Genomic DNA, 22042 nt, shown 5'->3' with positions numbered 1-22042 from the left:
ATGGATGGGCCATGATTCTCATCCAGATCAATGGGCTGGTTTATTCCAAATGGTTGGGATTTAAGGGGTGACTGTAGGAATCAAAAACAAATGATACTTCAGTTTTAAAAGCTCGCATAAATTATTGATATACTGCAGTGGTCATGTTTTTAATATTCTTGTACACACTTTTAATATTCATGTATAATTCCTGTCTCAACTTTCTTCCTGCATTTATTAGCACTTCCATAAAAACAAATGCCAGTGTTGTACTAATAATATCTCATTTTCTGAAAGTCAGACAGATGCCCCTCAGATCTTTCAAGACAACCTGGGCTCCATTTTATTCTCTGTTCTTCACTGCTTCAAGAACAACTGGCATTTCTATAGCACCTTTTAAGTAGTAAAATGTCCCAGGGTGCTGCACAGGATTGTGGTCAGACAAAATCTGACACTGAGCCACATAGGAGATAAGGACAAGTGACAAAAAGCTCGTAAGAGAAGTAGGTTTTAAGAAGCATCTTAAAGGAGCAGGGTGATAGCGGGGTTTAGGGAGGGAATTTCAGATCTTTGTGCCTAGTCAGCTAAAAGCACAACCATAAATGGTGCAGTGATTAAAATCCGGGTGCACAAGAGGCGAGAATTGGAGGAGTGCAGTGATCTCAGAGGGTTGTAGGAGGTTACAGAGATATGGATCGGCCTCGGGCCCTGTGAGTTCCCATTTCCCTTCTTCTCTAGTTTCAGCTAACATTTAATTTCCCTTCCTCTCCTGAAGGCACAGGCTTCGGATTACAATTTTACTGGGGTAGATCTCACCCACACTTCTCAGTGGAGACTGGGCAGCGAGTGTCAGCTGTCTATTCAACTGTGGGAGGTATTACAGAATGTAGAATTGTTAGTACTGTGCCATTTAGAGAAAGCTAGAATAACATGCGAGATAAAATTGCACTGCACGATATTAGCATTCAATTGCTTAATGTGTTCACTGTTTCAGTAGAACTGTTCATCCATTAAGGTAAGCAGATTAAAGCCTCTGTTAAAATAGCAGAAAGAGGATTTTTTGTGCAAATGCATTACGTATTTGGTTGTGAATATTGCAGAGTGTAATTTTACCACAACAGATTTTTAATGTCATATTGCTGGGAATCTCCACTGACACAAAAGCCATTTGCAGTAAGGGAGTGTTTTCCTAACTGGTAGTGTTCTTCCTCTCTGCCACAATTCATTTCCCTCTCTGACATTGAAATAGATCCATTCCAGAGCTGTGTGGCTATTCTCATTTACTTTAAATTTAAGCAACTTCTGAATCATTTACAACACAATAAAACAATTAACACAATTAATATCTCAAATGACTTCTAATATGAAACTCAGAGCAGGATGGCTTTCTGGTACACGTTTCCGCTTAACGACACTTGATAGATATCTAGAATCTGAGTAAATAAGAGTAGTACGGAGTGGTGCTGCTTGTGTTTTGGCCTTCTCAATAACTTAGTGTTACATGCACCAAATGGATGCAACCCAGAATGACCATCTCAATGCAACCGTCTACTGGCTCGCGCTCTCTTGCCTCCCAAATGTTGAATGGCCACTTTGGGTCAAGTACAGAGTGTCCAGTGCCCATGAACTCTTACTTCAATAAGAGGCAGCCGCAACAGGAGAGGAGGAGGAAATATGGTCAATCCACGAGGTGCTGAAGGAGTCATTCCTATAAGACATTTGTTTCAACAGAATAAGGCTATGTGTAACTGACTCCCAACAAAAGCAGTCGAGTCATCAAAACAGTTGGTTAAGAACAATCTACTATGTTTTGAACAGTCTATGCTGGAGTTCCTTCTGAGACACTCTGGTTTCTGCAAGGGCAATCTTTGATTTGCAAATAAAAGTCCTTAAACTTCCCCTTTACGTGAAGTAATATTTACCAGTCAATTCAGAAATTGTCACCATCCGAAATGCTTGCATTTATACAGTGCTCCACATGTTTTTATCACACAAAGTAGGCCATTCAGCCCTAACAGCCTGTTCTGGCATTAGATCATGGCCGAGCTGTATCTCCAAACATTTCAAGCTATTTGCAGTGAACTACTTTTAGAATCACAGTATTGTAGTCAAATGCAGCAGCCATTCCCCACAAACATGGAATCACCAGCTCACTAGTTAGTTTTGGTGGTGTCTGGTTGATGAAAGCATGTTGGCGAGGACACCAGGAGAACTTCCTGCTCTTTGAATTGTACCCAGAAATCTTTAAAGTTAACATAATTAAATGCAACATGTTGCTGTTCCATCCAACATGAAAGATGGCATCTTTAACAATATAGCACTCTCTCAGTGTCAGCCATGGTTTAGTGTTATACTCTCGCCTCCGAGTAAGGAGGTGGTGGGTTCAAGTCCTACTCGAGAAACTTGAGCACAAAATCTGGGGTGACATGCCGGTGCAATACCAAGGAAGTGCTACATTGTCAGAGATGCCATCTTTTGGATGAGATGTCACTACCACATCACTGTTTGTGGGACCTTTCTGTGTGAAAATTGGCTGCCTTGTTGCCCACATTACAACAATGACTCCATTTCAAAAATACTTCATTGGCTGTAACTGCTTTGGGATGTCCTGTAGTTGTGAAAGGCACTATATAAATGCAAGTTCCTTCTTTATTGTGTTGGAGTTAGCCTACTCCATGCATCTAGTAGGAGACTCAAAACCATAACACCTCATTCCCATATGAAGCCACAGAACGTCTTATCTAGCATTTGCCACAGATGAAAGCCATCAGTTCCTTTAGTGACTAGTCTCCAAGCACCAAGTAACTAGAAATACATTTACTTTAAGACAAATGCTACTGACCCCCCCTCCCCCAAATTAGAAATCGATTCATTCTCTGTTCTTGAACCATGTGACTGAGTGGAATTTGTTGTAACACTAAGAATAGAGCCAACAAATTTTGTCAAACAATTAGAAGCTTCTTGACTTCATTTTGCCTGATGTGTGTCAGGTTGGTAATCTTCTTGATTAGCTTCTCCTCTTAGCAATGTGCTTCATAATTAGATTTCTTCAGTTAACATCCTTGGTGTAGTATGGATGGTGGAAGGGAGTAGGAGATAATTGATAATGGGTTTACTAAAGCCTGCTCATGGGCCGGGTTAATGCGGTTTTGCAAGGTCTGTATCCTGTAGAAGCAGATAGTTCAGATGCAAACATCCCATTACATTAAGGTCCACAATGATGGGCTTCACACCCCCACCCAGCCTTCCATTACCTCACCCAAGTGGCCATTCTGTACCAGCCTCAACAGTGAGGCATGACAAACTGTTCCACCGCATGGGGGATCACAGCTGAGCCCATATTGTACCTACTTTCCTGCTGCTTTTCCTCCTCTTTAGCTCAGTGATGCCAAATGTGGCTAACTTACAGCTTCCCTGGATGCTATCAGTTAACTCAGCGTGGCTTAGTTCCACAATGGACAACAGAGCAGTGACACTTGAGGTTCATATTTTTGATATACTGCATATTCTAAGTGAATGGTGACCTAAATTTTCATTTAATCTGGCTTTATTTCTAAGGTTACGCTCATTAAGCAAAGCACTGAAGCCCTTTAGGTCAGAGAGCAGAAAAGCCCATATTCTGCCCTTTTGCCAGCACTAGATGCTGCCTTTAACATAGTCCATGAGGGCTGTGTCACTGAGGCCAAATTGGGTGCCTTGGAATTCGACCAGGAACTGTATTATTCTCATGAAGACACTCTCTGCATTGATTTATATTTATTCTTTGTAGGAACATAGGAAGAGGAAAAGGCTCTTGCGCCTGCTTCACCATTCAATTAGGTCATGGCTAATCTGCACCTTTAACTCATTTGCCTGCTTTTGTTTCATAATCTCTCGAAATCCTTAACTAATAAAAATGTATCGATCTCAGTCTTGAAAGCTCTAATTGATCCACAGCCTTTTAGGGAGGGAGTTCCAGAATTCTACCATCCTGTGTGATAAAATGCTTCCTAATTTCGCTCCGAAATGGCTGAGCTCTAATTTTAAGGATATGGAGATGTGGCTGATGTATTACATGAAAACCAGCTTTAGTACTAGCTGTGAACTGTTTGCAGAACTGCATTCATGGGAATCTGGTAGTCTTATGCTTCATTCTTCCTCCCTCCTCTTAAAGGGACAACTTACTCTTACCAAGTAATCAACCATTCACTCCGAAGCTAACTTCCCTTTATTACGACTACTAGGAAAGGTGGCAACATGGACTGAATTTTGTTGGTGTGGCGGGGGTCCCAGCTTTGGACTGCAAAGCCAGCAGCAACCCTGCCTCGGCCATTTGGGGGACTCCGGTTGCATTTATCAGTGCTCAGGGAATTAACTGCCCGGCACTGGGACTCATGTCCCTTTAAAAGACGGGCGCTCTCCACCAAGAGCTGCTGACCAATCGGAGGCCAGGAGCAGGGGGGCCACTGCTGGGACTGCACCCAGCCAGTGCGGTCTGGCTCGCTGCGGTCAGTCAATTAGGCAGGCCCTGGCGAAGGAGGGTTTGGGAGTATGGTTGGTGCGGGTTGTGGGGAGAGGAGGTGGGTCTTCGCCATGTGGGGGAGCCCTCTGCAGGCCATGGAGTGCCTGATCAGGAGGGCCTGCCCACCCCAAACCCACAGGGAGTCCGCCAGGATTTACCTAGCAGTCTCCCTACATGGTAGAGGGTCCACTTAATTGGTCTCTAGTTGGGAAGACCATCTGCCACCTTCCCCGCCGCTGGCAAAATACCTTAGCGGTGGGCATGCCACCAAACTCTCCCGCCTCTCAGCTCACTCCCCGAAGGATCCATTAAATTCCACCCCATAATTCTGGTTTGTGTGTAGCAGCAAATGTTTTTGTTTTGTTCCATCAATGGGCCAGAAAACACAGATACTGAAGCACAAAATCACAAGATAAATACGAGAAAGATCATATTAGCTCCTCCGCCCAGCAGAAATCACAATACTCTTCCCTTCCCCAAACCCCTATTGCAGCATCCAAATGGCTACTAACTTACTCCACGATTTCATCTTCATCCTTTCCAGAGCTCCATTCCAAATGCTGATTTGTTTCTACAAAGACATTTTTAAAATTCATATGGGATGTGCGCATCACTGCCAAGGCCAGCATTTATTGTCTAGCTCTAGCTGCCCTTGAGAAGGGGTGGTGGGCTACCTTCTTGAACCGCTGCAGTCCATGTTGTGTACGTACAACCACAGTGTTGTTAGGGAGAAAGTTCCAGGATTTTGACCTGGTGACAATGAATGAATGATGACGTATGTTCACATTGTGGTGGTGTGTGACTTTCAGGTGGTGGTGTTCCCATGTGCCTGTTGCCCTTGTTCTTTTAGCTGGTGCAGGTCACAGGTTTGGAAGGTGCTGTCAAAGGAGGCTTGGTGAGTTGCTGCAGTGCATCTTGTAGATGGTACATACTTCTGCCACTGTGCGCCAGTGGTGGAGGGAGTGAATGTTGAACCTGGTGGATGGAGTGCGTAGTTAGGAAGAAGAATGTTTTTCCTTCATTCTCCAACAGCTCTCACCCCTACTAGTTAATGCTGACACTCCCCACCACCACCACCAACCCCCGCCAGTTAATACTGGCAGTTTTCTTGCTTCCGTCCCCTAGTTAAAGCTGAAACTCTGCTTCCTTTCCTCCCCTCTAAAGTTAATACAGGTTCGGTCATGCCCTCTGCCACAGTGTAGCTCCTACCTTCTGCTGCTGCTGCTGTAGAGGATTAACTGTCCACTGTGTTCAGGAGTTTAACCCTATGCAGCAGTGACAGAAGCTAGATGTCCTAGAGTGATGGTCACACCCAGTGTGCTGATTTTTATCTGAAAACACTACCTGTCCCTGTCAAACACAGGTGATTGCCATATGAGATTATAGGACCAACAGTTTTCTTAAATCTGTAGGTCCTATAACTTTGATAAAATGCTGGGAGAGTATTGCCTCCCATTAGGAAAAGAGAGCGTACATACATAATAGTGTTATTGATAGACAGCAAGGGAAGACAGCAGTAACAATTTACAGCTCTGGCATGAATGGAGGCCCAGAAACACACAGACAGCTGATCTGCCAAGGGCCACAGTCAAAGAGAGTCAGGCCTCAGAGAGATCCTTTTTTCAATCATGAAGGCAACCAAGTGACATCATTTTGTTTCTATCATAATTGTATTTGGCAACAGCCATCTTACAATTTACAAATACTCAAATAGTACAATAGCTCTGCCTTTCAAATTAAAGAAAGATTACACCTGGATCGACACGCCAATGCTGAGGGAGATGCTGACTCTCAGATGAGACACTGGATCAGGTCTCGTTTGCCCTCTCAGGTGGACAGGGAAGCTCCCACAGCACGATTTCAAGAAGGAGAGGGGAATGTTTCCAGGTGTCCTAGCTGGTGTTTGTCCCTCAACCAACATCACTAGGATAGACGGTCTGATCATTGTCTTGTTGGTGTTTGTGGAAACTAATGGCAGGCTGCCATATTTTCTTCATTGTATCAGCGACTGGATTGCTTGACAGAGAGCAGTCACTGGCTCGATGGGCCGGATGGCTTCCTTCTGTGCCGTTATGACTCTATGACTACTCTTCAAAAAAAAGCCTGTTGTTGGTTGTGGAGCGCTTTGGTAAATATGAGATCACGAAAGGTGCTACAGAAATGCAAGTTCTTTCTTTCTGACTGGCATGAAGAAGAATGCCATTGATCAATGACAAGAGGTTCTAGGAGTACTCAATGTGTATGTTCAATTGCTAACATTAGACACCAAACAATCCTCAGTGCGAAAATTTCAGTTGTGCGTGGCTATATCTAAGGCTTGCCCTTGTGCCAAAAACATATTAGTTCTCTTGCTATCTCTCAGTCATGAACAAAAGAAAAGGAGTGAATTACTGGTAGAGTCTGTGCATGTACAAGATTGTGATTGAGGCAGGAACCTCCCGTTTAGTGTGTAAGTGTTGGTGGGCCTTTAACTTTTTTTCCCACAGTAGAAGAATAATCAGCCAGCTTGTAGCTCTTCTAACTAAAGACAGATTACATGTAGCACAGAGACTGTTTTAAGGGGAAGCTGGATAAGCACATGAAGATGATTATGCTGATAGGATTAAATGAAGAGGGATGGGAAGAGGCTAGTGTGGAGCATAAATACCAGCACAGACCAGTTGGCCTGAATGGTCGAGGTAATATATCTGAAAAAATGGATCCTTCTCCTCCTTTCCTCCTTTCCTTCTTTAAAGGGGCACCACTCTGAAAAAGAGATGTGTAGCTCAATGATTGGGGCTGGCAACTCTGGTTTGACACATTTCTGGAAATCACACGACCTCCTGCTTCTTGCCATCCCGTCCAGTCACCTTCAATATTTATAATAACTAGTAAACAAAAGCAAAGAAAATGAAAGTAAATCATAATTTGTTTTTAATCCCCTCTATGATTTTTCTCTTGGGTTACTTGCAAAGGTGTCCAGTCGATTAATCGTTAATTCCTGGAGACTCCAGGACAATCCTGGAGGGTTGGCAACCCTACCAAAGATACAAAACATTAAAATCAATCATTGCATCATCGAGAGATACAGCACTGAAACAGGCCCTTCGGCCCACCGAGTCTGTGCCGCCCATCAACCACCCATTTATACTAATCCTACATTATTCCCATATTCCCTACCACATCCCCACCTTCCCTCAATTCTCCTACCACCTACCTACACTAGCGGCAATTTACAATGGCCAATTTACCCATCAACCTGCAAGTCTTTGACTGAGAGAGGAAACCGGAACACCCGGCAGAAACCCACGCGGTCACAGGGAGAACTTGCAAACTCCACACAGACAGTACCCAGAACCGAACCCGGGTCGCTGGAGCTGTGAGGCTGCGGTGCTAACCACTTGCTTACTATCAATGTGAAGGAAAGGACAAACAGCTCCCTCCCTCCACCATCCCCCAAAATAAAAGTTTTCCATAGGCATCTTTCCTGACACAGCACTCCTTTTAAAAGCAGGTGTCACATGATCCCAGGGATGTCTCGTGGACTGGGTCGCCAAGCCCTTGCAAGACTTTTTTTTTTTAGGGTTCTCGTTTATAGTGGTAATCGCTGTCGGAATGCTTTCTTATTTCCTCTACCCCACACAAGTCCTGCACACCATTTCATGACCAGTGATGTAAATATTAATGTCATTCAACAAACATGTGGATTTTTTTTCTCCCCATCTCACCTCTGATCAATAATCACATTAACTCCCACAGAGGTAAATTAAACCTCTCTTGCTCCACAGTCCAACACCATTTTCATCAAAGATATTTTACTTGGAACTTCAGTGCTCCTGAGACACAAGCCACAAGTCAGAGGGAAGCGTGCTGAGCTCAAAGCAGGCATTAGAACCATCGGGAGAAGCTAGAGCGGATTCGAGTCTCCCAAGCAACCCGAATTTAGGACTTCCCTTTAATAATAACACTTGCATTTGTACACTGCCAAATATTTTCTCACATTACAGGAGGTTTTCAAGATTATATGAAAGGGATTGACAAAACTGAAAAGAAGTTGGGGAAAATCTTGCTGAAAAAATAATGGTGTGTGACAATGCATGCTGTTATTAATGCACAAATCAGCTGCAACTTGCAGTGAGGAAAAGATACCCTGTGAATTGCGAATCACCATAAGCTGCTGGCCAATTAGTGCTGCTCTTTCATTAGCCTCATGAAAATGGCACCTCAGAAAGGTGCTGTATTTGTACATTAAATGCCCTTTAAATTTGCCACAGAAAGTTAAGTCTAGTAATTAAAATTACCCTTTTAACAACTTGCTAACGGTTAATGACTGCCAATCAACCTCTCTTGTCCACAGAGTAAACAATAAGTGTGGAGTCTCATTCCTTTGGGTTGTGAATTATTTTAAAAGATTTTAAAAACATCAAATTTACAAAAAAAAGTTGCTTTATCTGTCTCTTTAAATCCAGCCTCTTTCCATCTCTAACTCTCTTTCGGTTCCTGATTTGACATTGAATTTGCCTACTCTAATTGACACTACCTCTTCAGTCCTTCCTCTGTTTACTTTTCAATCCTTTAAGCTCCTTGGTTAAAGAGATACACTGTTGGTCCCACTGTTCACTCAGGTCTCAGATGCCCTCTTACCCTTGCTGTGCTGTTATCAGCTTACACTTAAGAGCAACATTGTTTAAAATCTAAGCATATATTAACAAGTTTAACTAATGGGGGCATACTAGAAGGTGCCCCGCTCCAGCTAAACCTGGCCCGCTACATTTACGCTGTACCATACACATCCTCAGGAGATCCTCCAGTGTTTGATAATTATTTATGCTTGAACTATTCCCATGTAGTCAAATACAGCAAGCAATTTGCACACAGCAAGATTCCACAAACAGCAAGTGAGAGAAATGTCCAGATAATCTATTTTAGTCTTCGTTGATGGAGAAAACCTTGCTCTTCTTCAGTACTGCCATGGCATTTACATCCAGCCGAGAGGGCAAACAAGACAACAGCATGGCCCTCCTTCAGAACTGCACTGAACTGGATTATGCACTCAAATCTCCAGAGTGGGGCTTCATTTCATGACGTTCTGACTCAGAGGCAAGAGTGCTACCCACTGAGCTACAGCTGACAAATTACCAGGAATGAAGCAGACTGAATGAAAAATTTCAAGAAATAGTTCAATGCAATTCTGGCAAGAGAAGGGTCTCAGGAATATGGTGAGAAAGAACCTCAGTGGATGAAATTCAGGGTCAAAATAATATTTTATTTTTAGATTTGTTTTAAACCTGCTGCCCCCTTGTGCCATGCTCACACATGGGGGTCAGTTAGCTCAGTTGGCTAGACAGCTAGAGTATGATGCAGAACGACACCAACAGCATGGGTTCAATCCCCATACTGGCTCTGGTCGCTCGTGGAGGACTGCCCCCTCACTTTACCCACGCTTGAGGAGTGGTGACCCTCAAGCTATATATCATCAACTGTCTCTCTCTAATGGGGAGAGATGTCTATGGCCCTCTGGGACTATGGCTAGAGCAATAACCCTCTCTAGTGCAATCACCTCTTTCCTATAGTGCAGTGACCTGAACTGCCCACAGTACTTCAGCTGTGGCCTAATTGGTGTTTAGGAGTGGCGCAGCGGTTAGCACTGCGGCCTCACAGCTCCAGCGACCCGGGTTCAGTTCTGGGTACTGCCTGTGCAGAGTTTGCAAGTTCTCCCTGTGACCACGTGGGTTTCCGCCGGGTGCTCCGGTTTCCTCCCACAGCCAAAGACTTGCAGGTTGATAGGTAAATTGGCCATTGTAAATTGCCCCTAGTGTAGGTAGGAGAATGGTGGGGATGTGGTAGGGAATATGGGATTAACGTAGGATTAATATAAATGGGTGGTTGTTGGTCAGCACAGACTCGGTGGGCTGAAGGGCCTGTTTCAGTGCTGTATCTCTCTATGTCCATCCATTACAAATCACCAACAAAACAGTTCTCTCAAGCTAAATTCAGACTTAAAAATAAATTTTGTATAATTAAAAATACATGACCTCAAAGTCCATGTTGGCTGGCCAGTGCCTAGAGATTGCTATACTGTTTTGGTAAATGTTTTAATCTATAACAGAGTATGGTGTGCAAATTGTTGATCATGCTGACTAAACCCTCCTGCTGATTGGATTAATACCATGTGCACCCAGTTCCCCTTTTATATTCACTTGCCTTTACCTCTCCTTTCACCAGACATTCATTTTCTTTTGTTTCACGGATGTGGCAAAGGGGAAGATGAGGAGGAATAAAGGATGGAATGCCAAAAGTGAAGTAAAAACAAGAATTAACACAAGTAAAAGGAACTATATACTTGCAAATTCAGTTGCTCTAGATTTCAGGATGCATCGGTAACTGGATGGGGAAATTACTGGTTGGAGTCATACCTAGCACAAAGGAAGATGGTTGTGGTTGTTGGATGTCAATGATCTCAGTCCCAGGACATCACTGCAGGAGTTCCTCAGGGTAGTGTCCTCGGCCCAACCATCTTCAGCTGCTTCATCAATGACCTTCCCTCCACCATAAGGTCAGGAGTGGGAACGTTTGCTGATGACTGAACAACATTCAGCACCATTCGTGACTCCTCAGACACTGAAGCAGCCCAAGTCCAGATGCAGCAAGATCTGGATAACATCCAGGCTTGAGCTGATAATTGGCAAGTAACATTCATGCCACACAAGTGCCAGGCAATGGCCATCTCAAACAAGAGAGAATCTAACCATCTCCCCTTGATGTCCAATTGCATTATCATCACCGAATCCCCTACTATCAACATCCTGGGGCGTTACCGTTGACCAGAAACTGAACTGGACCAGCCACATAAATACTGTGGCCACAAGAGCCAGTCTGAAGCTGGAAATTCTGTGGCGAAGAACTCACCTCCTGAATTTCCAAAGCCTGTCCACCATCTACAAGCCACAAGTCAAGAGTGTGATGGAATACTCTCCACTTGCCTGGATGGGTGCAGCTCTAACAACCCTCTGGAAGCTAGGCACCATCCAGGATAAAGCAGCCCGCGTGATTGGCACCCCATACGAATTAGGAGCAGGAGTAGGCCACTCGACCCCTCGAGCCTGCTCCACCATTCAATAAGTTCATGGCTCAACTGATTACTGCACATTTCCACCAACCCCCGATAACCTTCCACCCCCTTGCTCATCAAGAATCTATCTACCTCTGCCTTAAAAATATTCAAAGACTCTGCTTCCACTGTCTTTTGAGGAAGAGAATTCCAAAAACTCACGACCCTCAGAGAAATAAATTCTCCTCATCTCTGTCTTAAATGGGTGACCCCTTATTTTTAAACAGTGACCCCTAGTTTGAGATTCTTTCACAAGGGGAAACCACCTTCAATATTCACTCCCTCCAACACAGAAGCACAGTTGCAGCAGTATGTACCATAGACAAGATGCACTACAGCAACTCATTGTTGGTCTTATAATCTCTTACGGCAATCACCCACGTTTGACAGGGACAGGTAGTGTTTTCAGACGAAGATCAGCACACACTGGGCTTGACCGCCACTCTAGGGCATCTAGCTTCTGTCAATGCTGCATAAGATTAAACTGCACTGAACACAGTGGACAGCAATTCTTGGAAGCCAAGGATTTCTACCCACGATATGTAGAGGCTTTCAATCCTCTACAGCAGCAGCAGAAGGTAGGAGCCACACTGTGGCACAGGGCATGACCAGACCTACATTAACTTTAGAGAGGACGAAAGGAAGCAGAGTGTCCGCATTAACTAGGAGAGGGAAGCAAGAAAAGTGCCAGTATTAACTGGCAGGGGGGCGGGGAGGAATGTCAGCATTAACTGGTGGGGAGAGGACTGTTGGAGAATAAAGGAAAAATATTCTTCTTCCTATGCACCCCTTTCACCAGGTTAAACATTCACTCCCTCCATCACTGGCGCACAGTAGCAGCAGTGTGTACCATCTATAAGATGCACTGCAGCAACTTACCAAGCCTCCTTTGACTGTACCTTGCAAACCTGTGACCTCTACCACCAAGAAGAACAAGGACAGCAGATGCAATGGGAACACTACCACTTGCAAGTTCCCCTCCAAGCCACACACCATCCTGACTTGGAACTATATCACCGCTCCTTCACTGTCACTGGGTCAAGATCCTGGAACTCCCTTCCTAACAGCACTGTGGGTGTACCTACACCGGCTCAAGAAGGCAGCTCATCACCACCTTCTCAAGGGCAATTAGAGATGAGCAATAAATACTGGCCTAGTCAATGATGCCCACATCCCCCGAGCTAATAAAAAGAAACTCCTCATCCTCCCTGCTGCTTCTGACTCCTTTAATTATCCAGTCCTCTTCCAACGTTCCTTCTCCATTGCCCTGCTTTCTCCCAATTCCACTTCTACCTGTCCCATTACAAGGCTGGTTCCCTAATCAAATGCTGCCATTAAGTCAAGGAGCTGCCAAGGAGCGCTAGTGAAGAAATTATGGACGGGCAGCACCCCTCCCCCCACAACCTTTTATTTTCCAACTAATTAAAAGAATGGCCAGAAAATTAGGGACTCTGGGACTATAATTTCCCAGCCATGCTTCTTACAAGAATCAAGTCTTGAAGGGAGCAGTTATCAGGGTATCAGCCATTACATCGCATTCACTTGATCTGATTCTGCACCTATACAGTCTCTGTGGTATGCCCAAGTGTTTCATCTCTTCATTATTGCTACTCGCCTGCACTGTCATCTGGAAGCTGGGAGGTCAGACTTTACTTGCACGCTGATGACACTCAGCTCTCCCTCTCCATTTCCTTCAATTGATCCTGTGATGTTGTCACTCTCTCCAAACACTTATTTGATATTAAGGTGTCAGTTGTGGCTCAGCGGGTAGCCTCTTCGATTGGAACATCGTGGGTTTAAGTCTCATTCCAGAGATTTGAGCACAAAATCCGAGCTGACACCCCAGTGCAGTACTGAGGGAGTGCTGCATTGTCAGAGGTACCATCTTTCAGATGAGATGTTAAACTGAGGTCCCGCCCCGCCAATATTTAAAGAAGAGCAGGAAAGTTCTCCTGGTGTCCTAGCCAACTTACAACCAACATCACTAAAGCACACTATCTGGTCATTATGTTATTGCTATTTTTGGGACCTTGCTGCGTGCACATTCACTGCTGTGTTTCCTACATTACAACAATGACTACCCTTCAAAAGTTCGTCACTGGCTGTAAAGCATTTTGGGATATCCTGAGGTCTAGAAAGGCACTTACAGAGCACATTGCGATAGTGCTCCTGGCTGCAGAGGAGTGTTTCACAGCACTTTATGGGGCTGTGGACAGTGAGTAGGCTCTGAGTAGGAGGGAAATTCTCTCAAAGAGCAATCAGTTACAGGCCAGATCATCTGTTTTAAGTGCTCATTGTTGGATAAATATTGGCCAGGAAACCAGGAGAACTCCTCTGATTTTTTTTAAAAAAATAGTGCCACTGTATCTTTTACATTCATCTGAGAGAGCAGATGAGGCCTCGGTTTAACCTGTCTTACAAAGGACGGCTCCTCTGATAGTGCAGCTCTCCCTCAAGTCTCCCTCAAGTCAATACCTTTCAGATCACTATGCCCCCATCTCCCCCAGGGATGCATCCCCCTGCTCCCCACCGCTGCTTTCATCAGCCAATGCTATATAACTGCACAGTCAATGAACCATGTATAATGTGGCCTTTCTCACACCCACCCATGGTGGAATCGTTCATCTAGTCAGTCAGCTAACAGTGGGCAGAAGTGGAAAGAAAACGACTGTCACAACTGAGTAGACAGAAAATCCCAGACTCTCAGCATTATACCCTGGAGGAGTCAGGCCTAATCTCTAAACTTCTGCTGCAGTAAGCAAGCCGTGGCCTCATTTGTTTGTTAAACAGGCTGTGTCATCTTGTTATGTAGGCAAGGAAGTGAGCTAACAGTCTGGATCTGGTTAAGCAGTTACCAGTAGCAACACGTCCATTCAAATGCATCCCAGACAGATTCAACTTCAAGCCTTTGGCATTTTTCAGCAGTGTTATTTCATGGAGAATTTATACACTGTGACCTTACTATTGAATGTTTCAAAATGTCTATTTCTAAAAGGCCTGTCTAATATTACAATGTGAAGTAATACAAACAGGAGCGTGGAAGGGAGGACAGACAGAATAACCAGGAATTGAGCTGTTTATATAAAAGCTTGGAGGGTTCCCCAAAACAGTTAGGTTTGGAGAAAATAAAAGTGCTCGTAATGAGGATTAAAAATAAAATCTCATTTAAAGTAGCTACTGGTGTCTTTAATTTCTTTGTACACTACTTTTTCAGTGTAGCAGTTAAACATATTTGTATAAATGTATGCCTGCAATATTTAAACCAGTCATTAACCCATTCAGAATAAACAGGCTAAAGCCTCTTAAAACAGTGAAATGTCAGAGGGACAGCATCAGCACAAGAACAGGGATGATTCAAGGAGAAGACTCAATAAATCTGGCCTTGCCAGCTCGCATCACAAAAATGTATTTCAAATAACATGCATCCATTTAGGATTGGCAGCTAATATCAGCCATTTATAGTCTGCAGAATCTTGTTTCAGTTAAGCTGATTGTATTTAGTGAAAGTAGAGTCCCATGTGAATCAGGTTCTGGGAAGATGATAATCTTCCACCTATTGTCTTTGCTGTAGTTTTGTGGAACTTCTCCCTAACCTCCTGACACAAGACAGGTCTTTTTTTGGCCAAGTTTTTCTCTTCCTGACCTAAAGATGCTCTCTCCTTGCTGGGGCATTGATCCAAGGGCAGCAAAAGCCCTTCATTTCATAGTCTATAAGTGTCCATTATTCATATACGAGACTTGCCAAGTGAGTGTCATGAGACTATTTCACTGTGGAGGGTATCACAGCTGTACCTCACCCTGTTCCCACCAAACATCCATCGGTGCATCATTTACAGTGGTGTCGCCAGATAACAAAAAGGACTGGGAGCCCTGTATGAATTTCTCTATTCTTAGCACCGACATCAACTGAAGGGCCCTGCAACAGCTGTGCTGGCTAAGATCCACTGATTCAGCACAGACCAGAGGATGAACCTGGGACCTTCCTTATATACGTGGCATTTACTATACTTTATGTCGCAAGCTATTGGGATGCCAGGACAGTATGTTTATTTCCTGCTCTATGATTTGGTTCTATAATTTACATTACCTTTGGGAGAATCGTATCACTCATATGTGATGAAGGTGCCTACGTGCCTACATATGGAGGTGTATGTGCTTAGCAAAGTCCCAAAAATAGCAATGAAATAAATGACTGGATAACCTGTCTTAGTGTCGTTGGTTGAAAAATAAATATTGGCCACGAGAATTCTCCTGCTCTTCTTTGAACAGGGTTATAATCTTGGCTCAGATTTTGAGGGCGGAAGGGGAGCTGATGGTGAACTGTGTGTCACTCAGGGGGCCAACACAGGCTGCATTGTAGCTCCCCCTCCGCCCCCACCAGAGCCATAAATCACTGAAATCAGTGTGAATTTCAACTTTTCCACCCCCAACTGGCCATTTGAAACCTCTTAAAAAGTTACACCTTGTTCAATAAGGTGTAAGTGGGTTTTTAGTGGTGATGTGTCTCAAGAATTTGTTTTTTAAAAAAAACTAGGAGGCCTGTGTGCCCTTAAGACTGCAAAAAAAGGACTTTCTGTGAACACTGTTTGAAGTGTGCAGGCTGTAAAACTTGTATCCAAGCAACAGGAAGATTTAAGACTGTCTTGTGACTTGGTTGTTGGAAAGTTTCAGTTTCATTTTGGCAGTGTGAAACAGACCAGAGAGCTGTAAGCAACTAGCAGTGAACTGGTTGGGACCTGTGATTTGCTGATAAACCAGAGAAAAGACCTACTCTCTCTGAAAAATAAGCCTAGCATCTCTCAGAAAGAAATACTACATTTAAGGTATGGTTTTGACCCGCCTGAAGAGGGAAAAAAGACCCAGGAAAAGAGAATTTGCTACATTCTGTGGAGGAACACTGCTTTGGAGAAAGGAAGCCTTGTGTTTTGGGTGTGGCAGATTGCTGTTGCCTCCAGTCTCAAGAATTCCTTCCTCAAGAGTGAGTCCTGTTGCCTTTTGTGTTTTTGGGCGATCCTGAAATGTCAAGAAAGTTTCTACTGTTAGACTGCTACTTTAAAATTTAAGTAGCAGTGTTGCTACATATTTTTTTTGCTGAAAGGTCTGTGTGACGTTTGTTGCAGACAAATTGCCTTAAGCACCTACCCATCACAGACCATTAATCTCACCTGGACAGAGTTCGAGTAGCATCTGACTATTGCACTCTGGCACACCTCACTGATCCAGATATATCCTACCAGAAGTTACCCAGTTATTTTATTGTTCCTAAGAAACAGTTCTAATTTAAAACATCCTTTTAAAATTGGCTATTTGTTGGTTTTTGAATGCATGCGTGTGTGCATAGGGGTTAGGAAGAATAAGTAGTTATAAAATCTTTTCATACATATAGATTTATCATTATCGTTTAACACTTGGTTTATTAATAAATAGTTAATTTTGTTATTGTTTAAAGAAACCTGGTTTGGGGTGCTTTATTCTGGGGAATAAATAAAGTGTTTAATTTGGCTAGTTATTGGCTAGGTGGGGAACGTTACTTATGCTGTGACCTGTGGAGAAGTGGGACTGAATTAACAGTACATTACTCCCGCCTTGGACGTAACAGATGTGATTAATAACATTTGATGAACGAACAGGCCCTGAAAAAATAATTTTATATTTGTGGAGTGCTGTTAAATGATTAATTAGTAGATCTTTTTAAGCAAAATTTTTTAAATAATTATTTCATAAAATTTTTTTCAGATTATTTTAGCTTCTACCTTCACCCCATGTGTGCGTCCCAATCTTTAATTTGCTCAATATAAAAGAATTTTAAATGTGATTTTATTTTAGTGCTTCCAGCCTCCTCTTTGGGTGTCTCTGAAAATCCTTTAATGTGATTGGCTGCTTGGACAGCATGATGACATCACTCCACCTCCATGCTGAGAATTCCTCAGTAAAGAACACTGCAAACAGTTGCTGTATCATTGCATAGAGACAGAGGTGAAATTCTCACCAGAGAGATCACAAGATCTTTCAGCAAGACTTATTTTGTGGTCAGCGGTGAGTGTCCTTACTCTGCCATTGACTGCAAACTCTGGGCCATCTTTTACATCACCTGGGAGGATAGACAGGACTTTGTTTAACATTTTGTCTGGCAGCACAGTACTGAGGGAGTGTGAGCATAGATTATGTGTTCAAACCTCCAGAGGAAGGCTTGTACTCAAGATCTTCTGACTCACTGTGCTACTACTGAGCCAAATATGCTTAGGGTTATATTAGTCACATTCAGGTTCAAAGAGATTCATCTTAAAACTTGCGCCACTTGCTCATGTGCATACACTTTTTCTCTGAATGCAACACACAATACATTAGACAAGGCTTGTAGAAACGTGGGGGTAAAATCAGTACTAATGTTATTCAACCTGCAGCTAGAAATGAAGCACAGTTAATCTCTCTGGTCTATTCATCTGTAATCTGTGGCATAGTGTGGAGTTCAATGAATGACCTTACCCGCAGGGTTGTGATTGTGGAAGGGTCTTTGATTCTACCATCTTCATCCTTCAAGTTGTATCCTTCTGGCCTTTTGTCCCGCTCGCTGATTTTCCACAGTTTAACCGTCTTATCTATTTCCAAAAAATTAAACAGTTCAGTTAACCCTACAGGAGATTTATTACATTGCCTCTGTGAAATTCTGGCTGTCTGATTCAGAAGTTAAATCCATTTAATTCAGTTTATGACCCTGGCATCACTGAGAATCTCTGCATGAAGTAGAATTTTCTCTTTTTTTCCCCCCTAGTTAGAAGATGTCTACAATGCTGACATATTAAGCTGAATCCTGGCACATTTTAGGTCACATTATACTCATATGTACATTCCTAAAGATATATAAACAGAAATGTGTAGTAGGATAGGATAGTAGAAGTATCGGAGTTATGTAAGGCGTTCTGGACTTTTTGTCACTAGGAATTATACCATCCATTCAGCTCCTCTCTACTGGTTCTCCCCTTCCTTTACGCACCAAGCCAAACTTCCCCATGGCTCTCCTGCCCTAGCCCCAAAACCCATCTCTCATTTCCTCCCACGCCCTCTTTGATCTTATTTCATCCATGAGACCCACCTTATTTCATCCATGAGACCCACCTCCTCACTAAACTTCAAGGGGCAATGACTGAGGTGGAGGTGGGTTACGTTCAGAGTCCAGCCTCTGTTCCGTGGCCCACTTCCTGACAGCATGAACCTAGCACACTGGGAAATCACATGGGTAAAGTTCTCGTCTGCTACAGATGGTTAACAGAGCCCCAGATTAACAGAGACAAGATTAAAATAAGGGTACTGTTGTGATTTACATTGGACATTGGATGTGTACTTGAAAAGGAAAAACATTCAGAGCTGTGGCGAGCAAGCAGGAGAGTGGAATTAAGTGGATAGCTATCTCAAAGACGGCTGAGTGACCTCCCTCTGTGCTGTAAGATTCTATGATTCTAACATGACAACAGGTCGCAGGAAAAAAAGGCAGGCTGCTTTAATTACTGGTCCCATTGTATTAAATGTGTTAAACATCAGCTTCAGGCACGCTTAATCTTTCCTAGCCATTTGATATCTAGGAATGGTGATGCTGAAGAGCCCATTTTGGTCCCAGAGCCACTGCATAGAACAGCAGCTGCTGGAGATCCCATGAATTGTTAATACTGTGAAAAATGATTTTTATAATGAGGTTCTCTAACTGCAGATTCTATACAGCACACAGGACAGCTGCATGATACAGATGATGATTACAGTGATTTAAAAAATATATATATATTCCAAATATGTCTCTTTAATGATATATGGTAGCTTCTCAATTAATTGTTATCAGAGAACCAGTTGTATTAGAATATTTATTAAATATTAACAGGTCCTTGATTCATTACAACTCCTCCACCACTAACCCCCTGCCCCCATCAGTATGCCCAGTCTTTGCTCCTCCGCCTCATTTCTGTTGCATATAATAGGATTCTCTCTCCTTTGCCCTCACTTCACCTCTTGGAATCAGACACCATCCTAGGCTGAGGAGAAACCAGGAAACCAGCCTTCTGCCACATTTTTCCGTCACTGACTGTGCAGAAGTGTGGATGCATGGTCAGGGATGTCACTCTTATTTCTCTCCCCTACTCTCCCTCTTAATGGAAAAAATGTCTCGCCTCTGGTTGGCATCTCCCCAGATGGCTGTACCCACGCCCTGCCACTTCTCAGTTCGATATGTTGCAACTCCAAGCTACTGTGCCACTGTAGCCTACCTCAATTTGTTTTTATTTTTAAGAAAGAAAAACTAAATGCCCCTATAATTTTTCTCCCACCTGGAATACACCCGGAAGGTTGGCAAGCCTATGCAACTCCCCAGTGGGATATACACCCAATCATGCTATGGCATTTAAAAAATAATGTATTTTATTCATGGTGAGGAGAATTAAAATTGTTTTACAGGCTTTTGACAGCCTTTTAAAAATCTCGACAGCAAAGTTTTCAGCAGACAGGAATGGATGGGTAGCCTAAAACGTTGCTTGATCAGCATTTTATAGAGAACTTTCCAACAGGACTTAAAAGCAGGAAGCAGAGTTGAGCCCATGAAATGGGAAACTCCACTCAGAGATGATCTGTTTGAGGTGTTTAAAATCTAAAAAGGGATTGATAAGGTAGATGCAGAAAAACTCCTTCCTATGATGGGGTGGGGGGGGGGGGGGGGGAAGTCAAGAAGAAGGGGATATAATCTTCAAATTAGAGCTAGGCTATTCAGGAGGGAAATCAGAAAGCACTTTTCACACAGAGGGCAGTAGAAAAGTGGAACTTTCTCCTCAAGAAAGCTGTGAATGCTGGGGATCAACTGGAGTTTTTGAAGACAAATCGATTGTTGGGGAAAGATATGAAAGGATATGGAGTTAAGGCAGGTTAAGTGAAGTTAAAGGTACAGATCAGCCAAGATCTGACTGAAAGGCAGAGCTGGTCGGATGGTCTAAATGGCCAACTCCTGTCCCAAATGTTCCGAGAATGTGGCAGGAGTGAGATTGATGACTGAAAGGCCTTTACTTGCTCCATGCTATTCTTAAGTTCTGATGAAGGGTCACTGACCTGAAACGTTAACTCTGCTTCTCTCTCTACAGATGCTGCCAGGCCTGCTGAGTATTTCCAGCATTTCTTGTTTTTAATCCGTGTTATTCTTAGGTACTTAAGTGAACATGAGTTACAATAACTGCAGCAGATTTGCACACTGGAAAAATAGCCTATAGCAAAACACATATGCCATTTTACATTTAAACCACAGCCAGTAGCATCCGCCTATAACCTACCATTGGTTGAGAGAAGGAAGTAGGCTGCATTCTGCTGGGGTAGCCACCTGATTTTATTTATCTTCTCTTCAATCTCTAGACTCTTCAGGTAGTCAAACTCTGGTTCATGGCTCTGGAAAGTGCTGTAAACATTATATTCTCCTCTGCGATGAGACTGGCTTTTACTCTGAGACAAACAAAAAAAAAATGCAGCATATAGTCCACCAGAATTTCGGTTACTTCAGTACCACAGAATGATGGAGATATCACTGGCCATTATTAACTTGGCTAAAAAGTTCTGAACACCACAGGGATTTGAAAGTACAATTCCAGATATTGATTATTTCAAAATTATGATTAGAGGATCCACATGTCATAGTAATAATAATGGTTGCAGTGTGCAGAGTCACATCAACATAGTTCAAAAAGCTTCTCACAAGGTGTTAATTTTTGGAGTGCAGTGACTTTAGTTACAAGTGACGCAATGATTTGCTGCAATGTGATTCACATCTTTGTTTAAACAAACACAGAAATGCCGGAACAATTCTTTTCCTGAAGGTCGTCCCCTTGTAATAATTTTGGTTTCTGTAGGTCCAGGTGAGTGTAGGATGGTTGTGGTGACAGAACCACAGGCAGAGGCCCAATAAACAACACTACAGTCCTAGTTTCCTCTAGGTTTTCTTCGAATACTTCCCTTTTAACAGCTCTTCCCTGAAGGCAAGGGCTCATGTTGGGATAGAATTCCACAGGCTTCATTGATCTTGTAACGGATCACCTTGGTCAAGACTAGGGACATGCCATGTGGTACACCCAAATTCACTCCAGTTTAGATAGTGGGAACATTTTATCAAAGGAAGGCCTCTACCTAGAGAGGAAGTGAATGAAGACAAGGGCATGATAGCTTCAGTTGCCCTATTTACCAGTTTTATAGCTACCTTTCATATCACTGGTGCCATTAAGCACTGTTGAGTACCGAAAACAAAATGCAACACAGCCTTGATCGGATTGTATCCTAGGTAACAGTACAGAGCTGGTTTCCCTCAGGACAATTCTAATGTTCACACACTCCTGTCCCTAGTGTTTTAGGGAATGCATTGAATCTTATGATCTGAACTGACTAACAAACCTCTTTATCTCATCCAGTCCCACCTACCTCACATTCACAACTTTTGAGTTGTACAACTGGATTGAATC

The 22042-nt window shown here is 43.2% G+C and overlaps 1 protein-coding gene across 4 annotated transcripts in view; it reads right to left on the bottom strand.

The window, feature by feature from the left end:
- The window catches only part of LOC137375776 (serine/threonine-protein phosphatase 2A 55 kDa regulatory subunit B beta isoform), a 613213-nt gene that overhangs the window by 66601 nt on the left and 524570 nt on the right, over positions 1 to 22042 (bottom strand). For all 4 annotated transcript variants that reach the window (XM_068043184.1, XM_068043187.1, XM_068043185.1 and 1 more), the window contains 2 exons: positions 20870 to 21035; positions 18057 to 18169 (listed from right to left, as the gene is read on the bottom strand). In XM_068043184.1, coding sequence (XP_067899285.1) covers positions 18057 to 18169; positions 20870 to 21035 — 279 coding nt within the window. The remainder of the gene's footprint in view (positions 1 to 18056; positions 18170 to 20869; positions 21036 to 22042) is intronic.

The sequence above is a fragment of the Heterodontus francisci genome, chromosome 12 (assembly GCF_036365525.1).
Source record: "Heterodontus francisci isolate sHetFra1 chromosome 12, sHetFra1.hap1, whole genome shotgun sequence".
Taxonomy (NCBI): domain Eukaryota; kingdom Metazoa; phylum Chordata; class Chondrichthyes; order Heterodontiformes; family Heterodontidae; genus Heterodontus; species Heterodontus francisci.
The sequence above is the reverse complement of the archived record's forward strand: the minus strand, read 5'-3'. Positions and strand labels throughout refer to the sequence as shown.